Source organism: Apium graveolens, chromosome 11 (assembly GCF_009905375.1).
Source record: "Apium graveolens cultivar Ventura chromosome 11, ASM990537v1, whole genome shotgun sequence".
Lineage (NCBI taxonomy): Eukaryota > Viridiplantae > Streptophyta > Magnoliopsida > Apiales > Apiaceae > Apium > Apium graveolens.
The window spans coordinates 96042226-96049094 of NC_133657.1; the positions used below are offsets into that span (position 1 = coordinate 96042226).

Below are 6869 nucleotides of genomic sequence, written 5' to 3' on the forward strand. Positions count from 1 at the left end.
ACATTATCTTATATGTTAGCTATGCACATAAGTCGAATAAGTACAACCAATACTAAGATATCATACAATCACCACATACCAAGATATCGAAACAAATTAACTATTGAAATCCATAAGTAAATCCGCTAGAATCCCATGATAACGATTAGCCCATAATTGAACTCATCGTCACCATGGGTTCCAATGAAAGCATGATAATACACACAATATAAACTAATAAAAATACTTATTAAAACCAGAGTACGTCACAAGAGTAATAAGGTTCAAAGTAAAGAAAACTAGCATCCACTGATACAACGAATAAAAGAATCACAAGAAAATGTATGCTTCCTCTTCTTCGTTGTGATGTGCTAAAACGGTCTTCTTCTTTCTCTCATTGTTCCTTGCTTGATACCACCCTTCTGTGAAACGTCTCTGAGAACTACTTATATAGAACCCCGCAAGAACCAGCCGTCTCAGAAGTCCAACAGAATAAAGATTATAAAATTCAGTATTAAAATTCTCGTCCCTGAGCGGCCACCCCAGATTCCTGAGCGGGCGCCCAAGCTCCCAAGCGGCCGCCCAGCATCCTGAGCGGGCGCCCAAGCACCTTGTGGAAAATTCTGAATTCTGCTCCTGATTTTTCTGCGTTCTTCCCCCAACTTTCCACAACCAATGCCAAGCATTTCCCTAGGCTTATTTATGATGAATTCTTCCTACATACGCAAGTTATACTCTGAAATGCAAAAACACTAGAAAAACGCATCAAATGCACAAAATACTTGATTTCAAGACATCAATTCAAGCCATTATAAGACGTTCTAAGTGGTATAAAATGCCACTTATCAATTCAATATAGTAAGGTGCTCCTATCATCTTCATTAAGTCCTCTCCCTTCAAGTCAACAGAACAACCACAAAGGATCAGAAGATGCAATTCAAATCATTAAAGTTGTCCATTTCTAGAAAACAAACCAGTTTTAATTCTCACCTGAGCTGCAGTTATGAGCACGGAGCCAGGATGGTCAACAAAGAATTGTTTATCATCCCGAAGATCTGTATAACCAATAACATTTGAAGATAGTTAGATCTCAATGATAAGAAATGCACAAAAATATTATCATTTTTTTATAAAAGCCTTGACAACAAGGCAACAAACAGATATACAGAGATGTTATAACCATTTCCTTGACCCTAAAAGCTGTTATACTCCAATTGGTAAATTAGAAGGCATCATTATGATGTGTATTACAATAAACAAAAGAGTGAGGTAAACTTACCAAGCTTTGTCCCTACAATAATTATTGTAACGCCAGGAGCATAAAACCATAAATTTATCTTGTAAATTTATCTTGTAGGCAAATGAATTTTACACTTTTAAATGGCGTATATGTAATCAACCGCCACTTGTAGAAGAAATCAAGCTGCTGTATATGTAAATGGTTAACAAAACCTGTTCAATTCAATTTCAATAAAATTGTACAAATACGGAGGGAAGGGGAGAGAGAGGGAGAGAGAAAGAAAGGGAGAGAGAGGGAGAGGGAGAGAGAGAGAGAGAGAGAGAGAGAGAGAGATTGAACAATAAGAAAGACCTAATTACCCCTTTTGAAATCCTAATTTACTCCAAGAAGAAAACGCTACAGACCCTAATTACAAGCTATAAATCCAATTGAGAAGAAAGCCCTTAATTACAAGAACCGGACTCACCTCCAAGCTCTTGAAACATTTTGTTTGAAAACCGATTAAGAAGAGCGTGTTTGAGTTCGAGAGTGATTGAAAAGATATAATTTTCTATTTTGTTTACATTTGATAAAAAAAAGTGAGCGGGTTTACATCTTATTTCATGGCGGTCCAAAATTTGGTTAAAATTTTGCCAAAATTTGGCCTGCCAATATAATGCCCCCAAAATATTAGTCTTATGGTAACACTAACTGCAATATCAATACTAACACTTTATTTTGTGTTACAATATCAGTGTCATAATGTCTATGGTAACATTTTTTATCCTCTACTGTAACACAAAAATCAAATGTTATCTTATATCAAATTTTAGTGCTCTAAGGCAATATTTTTGCTTGTAACACCAAAAAAAGTGTTGGTACATGTCAAATATGGTGTAGTGTTAGTTAAACAATTAGAGGGTTGTATAACATAAATTAAATAGTGGAAGACACCAATGGATAAAGACCTGATTCATATGGTGGAATAATAATTGAATTTTTTATGTGCTTATGTTGTTATGTGTTATCATTTTCAGATTTTATAGATATCATGTCTTCTACACTATCAGTCCGTAGCATACTTGATGCTAATAAGTTGACTGGTCCCAACTTTGCTAATTGGCTTCGAAACTTGAGAATTTTTCTTAAGTTTGAGAAGATGAGCTATGTGTTAAACTCACCATTGCCTAAAGCCCCCGATGATGATGCAACTCATCAAGAGCATCAAGAATATCATAAGTGGATAGATGAGGCAAATGTTGCCCAATGTATTATGTTGGCATCTATGAACTCTGAGCTTCAGAAGCAACATGAGCACATGGATGCATACACTATCCCAGTGCATCTACAAGAGTTTTATGATGTAGAGGGGAGGACAGTTTGATATGAGATATCAAAAGAGCTATTCCACAGTAAAATGGCAGAGGGGACATATATGAATGACCATGTGCTCAAAATGATCAATTTGATTGAAAGTTTGGGGCCACTATGCCATAGATGGCCTATCGCAATAGTTTGATCATCAGTGTTACAAACTAATGTTACATTAGATATGTTTATCTTCGTCTACCGCAACATTACATATTTGATGTTACTATAGCCTTCCGAACATGTTACTATAGATAGAAAGCGTTACACCATGCAACATGTGTGAAATTATGTTACCATAGGGTATTTACCAATAAAATATTATCATATAAAAAATAACTAAATTTACATCTAATTATTTGTGTCTTAATTAATTAACTTTATAAAATATTTAAGTAATAATTTAAAATTATAATTTTAATCAAATAAGTTAATATTTTTTTGTTTTAAATATTAAAGTAAATATATATTTTTCTAATATATAATTTTTTTCTTTTAAATTAATAAAACATAAATAATCCTATTATTTGATTTTAAAAATAACTAATTTGATAAAATTAATTTATTGGTTGAATTTATAAATTATAGAAAGTGATATTGTTTTTACATAATAAATAATTTGATTATAATTTATAATAAATAATTCATTTAAAAAAAGAAAATTAAAATACAAAAGAAGAAGAGTTAAATTGTATAGGCGGGCTAAAATTTGGGCCAAAAATTGGAAGAAGCGGCAAATTTTCCAGACAGGCCGGTTAAAATTTTGGATAAGTTACAACCCCTCTCTAACTATTCTCTACCACTTCATCTCCCTCTCTAGCTGGTTCTCTCTCAACTCTCTGCGTTGTTCTCTACATCTTTCTTAGCTTTAATGATATCCTAAAGTCGATTTCATTCAAGTAAGAGCTAAACTTTCGCACATTGATGGATATGGGGCTGCTCGAACCAATTCGAGTTTCAGAAAAAACTAGGGTTTTCAAGTTTGAATCGGGGTTTTTTCTTTTTTTGATTTTTTCTTTAATTAATTGGTTTTATCTATTTGTTCCAGGTTTAGTTTGGTTTGCTTTGGGTTCTAATTGAATTTCTTAGCTCGGGATTAGGTTTCCCTCTCTAATTGCGTTTAGTTTGGATGTTTAAATTTCTGCAAAGCGTGGTAGCCGGATCCGGAGGCGGCCTTATTCTTCTGCTTGGGGCTCCTGGCTTCATTCTCGTGCAACATTTTAAGGTTATGTCCATTCATTTTATCTCTACTCCACTGCTTCATTATTAAGCATCAAGCATTTGTAATTATTCAACACCATGGCTCTTGAAAATGTTCATTTGTTCCAGGTTTATTTCTATAGGTGTTCACACAAACAGTTTAAAACACAAGTATAATAACTAAAACTCTTTTATCTATTTTATCTTTCGCACTGTGTATATTGTAGTTAGTTAGCTATAGACAGTAATTGTTGAGTTTGTAGTGAATTATTGAATTACCTGTAGACTCCAGACTTTGATTAATATATTTTTGATATAACACCTGTTGGGACTTGGTGTGTGAAAACTAAGATTGACATTGTATTTTCCGTAAATATTGGATTATGATATTGGCATGTGTCTGATGAATCAGTATCTCTTGTAGGGACTTACTGAGAAATTCAAGGAGAAGGACACTGCATACATGAGTTCATTCTCCACATTTAGAGCTACAAATTATTAGAATTAATGAGTACAGCAGTCACATAGAGAACTATGTGTCAATTCCCAGTGACAGGCCTGCAGCTGTGCATACACAACATGAAGAAATTCCAAGCTCAACTTCACACGTAACTTCGGTGGATTGTAAGTTACAAGTTTTATTTTGCAATGAAATTATGGTTTAGAAAATATTACATGAAACTACTATAGAACTTGTTAACAGTTAGTTGTGAGTTGTTTTTGTGTTAAGCTGGTGTTAAAATTATAGTTTTCGTTTGAGCTTGTGTTGAAAGTGCTAATCATTTTAATAAACATGTTAAAGACTTATTTCTGGTAGTGATGCCATAGGCTAGAAATATTTTAGAGTTGTTGGTTTAACTTTATAATCACAACATTTGAGATATTATTAGTGTTAGATCAAAAAGCTGTGTGGTTACTGCTCAAGACATATTACTGTTAGTACTTTTACACTTTCAATTATTAGCAGGCAGAATAAGCAGTCTGCCTTAATGGAATACACATGTTCCAGGAAAAGTGCATTTTTTTATGTCTAAGTAACAAAATTAAAAGGATAAATATCTTTCTGTGAGTCTTAATATTGTCTCTAGAACAGAGCACACTTCTGAATAACATTTGAGGTTGCGTTTGGGCCAATTTTAGTGGATACAATTAAAGGGAACTGGACTCTTATTTCCATGTATTGGTGATTGGTTATAGAATTTATGTGATGGTGATGGTAAAGCATTTGCATCTAAAAGCTCTGTTAAAACAGAATATTTCTGCTACATTACACAGAGTAGTCATGCAGGTTGTCACTGATACAATAAGCTTAAATGATATTAGGATGGTTGTCAATTTTAGCTTATATATACATTGCTCATTTGATAATATACGTCTAGTGGTTTTAATCCATGATTCTTGCACTGTTTGCAATTTTCTTAATTTCACAGGTCCCCGAGATCCTCATAATGCACATAATTACCAGGTGTTTAGAAACTCATATTTTGCCTTCTTTTTTTGAGGACATCTATCTAACCTATTGCATATGATTTTTCTTCTTCTATCATCAGGATAGTCTTAATTTTTAAGCCAACTTACATGCAGGTTGTTTGGCAAGACAATGTCGACCTTGACAATATGACTTATGAGGTTCGAACACACATTATATAGTTCACATGATTGTACGGATTTATTGAATTATTAAGCTTCACCATTCTTTCCTCTTTCTTCAGATTAAGGTTATCCAATCCCACAGTATAAGCAACTTCAAACTTCTATAATTAATTTCTTTGGAACTGTGTCACGACTCATAATAGGCTTAATGTAAATTCAAATCTGCTGTGCATATAATATGTACTAAAAATGCTGCATTGCTATCTTTGGGGTATCTTGCAGTTAGGGACATGCCGGTAAAAGAGGACACTTAAATAAAAGTGGACCAAACACTTGCTTCTGAAGTCGAGGAGAATGTGAAGAGTTTCTAGTGTTACTATTGTATTAAGTTTATCTTTTTTTTTCTAATGTTTAGTAAAGAACCTGAACTATTTTATTTAGTTAAAATAATTTTTGTTGTCGTAGTTTTAGACATGTGATGGTTTGAATGTTTGAGTTGGTTTGGATGTAATACATTTTGTGGTATGTAATGATATTTTGGGATTGTTCGATTTCAAATTGAAGAATTTCATGTAGTATTGCTTTTTACGTATGAAAAACATGTTAATGGTATATATGTTCAAATTACAAACAAATCCTATCAAATTAATATAATACAAATCATTTTAAAAAATGGGGCCCACATGTGGGCCCCAATATGGGCCCCACAAGTGGGCCCCATCTTTTTTTTTTTTGCAAATTCCAAGTACAAAGGTAACATACATAGTGTGATACTATAGACATACATTGATGTTACCTTTGACGTCTATTGTAACACAAAAGTCCATGTTGCACCAGGGCAAAGGAAATGTTACCTTAGGGGCCAAAGGTAACTCGAAAAAAAGCAACTTAAATTTTATGTTACCTTAGGTCTTTTGGGTGGCTATGGTAACATTTTTTTGGCCTGTTGTAACATTTTTTGGATATTGCTCTAGGCCATCTATGGTGTAGTGGGCAACTTGGTTTTGCCATGGATGGGGAGCTAAGCCAAGGCTTGGTCTTGTAATCACTTCTAGATTCATTCTCGCAGTTTGTTGTGAACTTTTACATGAATAAGATGGATGTCAGCTTGCCTGAACTACATAACATGTTGAAAACTGCTGAGTCGAATTTTCCTTCTAAGAAGAGTTCTGTTCTTCTTATTGGAGAAGGCTCAACTTCCAAGAAAAGGAAGAGGACCTTTCCCAAGAAAAAGAAGAAGATTGGTGAGAGTAAGCCTACTCCATCAAAGGCTAAAGTAGACCCTAAAAGCAATGCTATTTGCTTCCACTGTAACAAGGTGGGTCACAGATGTATGTGGACCAATGTCAACACAAGCTATGGGAGGATTTTCGTACTTCATTACTTTTACGGATGATAAATCTAGATTTGGATATGTGTATTTAATGAAATACAAGTCCGAAGCTTTTAAAAAGTTTAAAGAGTATAGATGTGAAGCAGAGAAACAAACCAAAATGAGTATTAAAGTTCT

General features: G+C 33.7%; 1 protein-coding gene across 1 annotated transcript; it reads left to right on the forward strand.

Moving 5' to 3' along the window:
• The first annotated feature begins 2249 nt into the window (after positions 1-2249).
• On the forward strand, positions 2250-2582 carry LOC141695710 (uncharacterized). The gene has a single exon (XM_074499936.1). It carries the CDS (start codon positions 2250-2252, stop codon positions 2580-2582), a length of 333 nt encoding a protein of 110 aa, XP_074356037.1.
• Positions 2583-6869: the final 4287 nt, after the last annotated feature.

Bases quoted from the DNA above. Each gene is read 5' to 3' on its own strand.
- LOC141695710 (XM_074499936.1), top strand. From the start codon at position 2,250: ATGTCTTCTACACTATCAGTCCGTAGCATACTTGATGCTAATAAGTTG.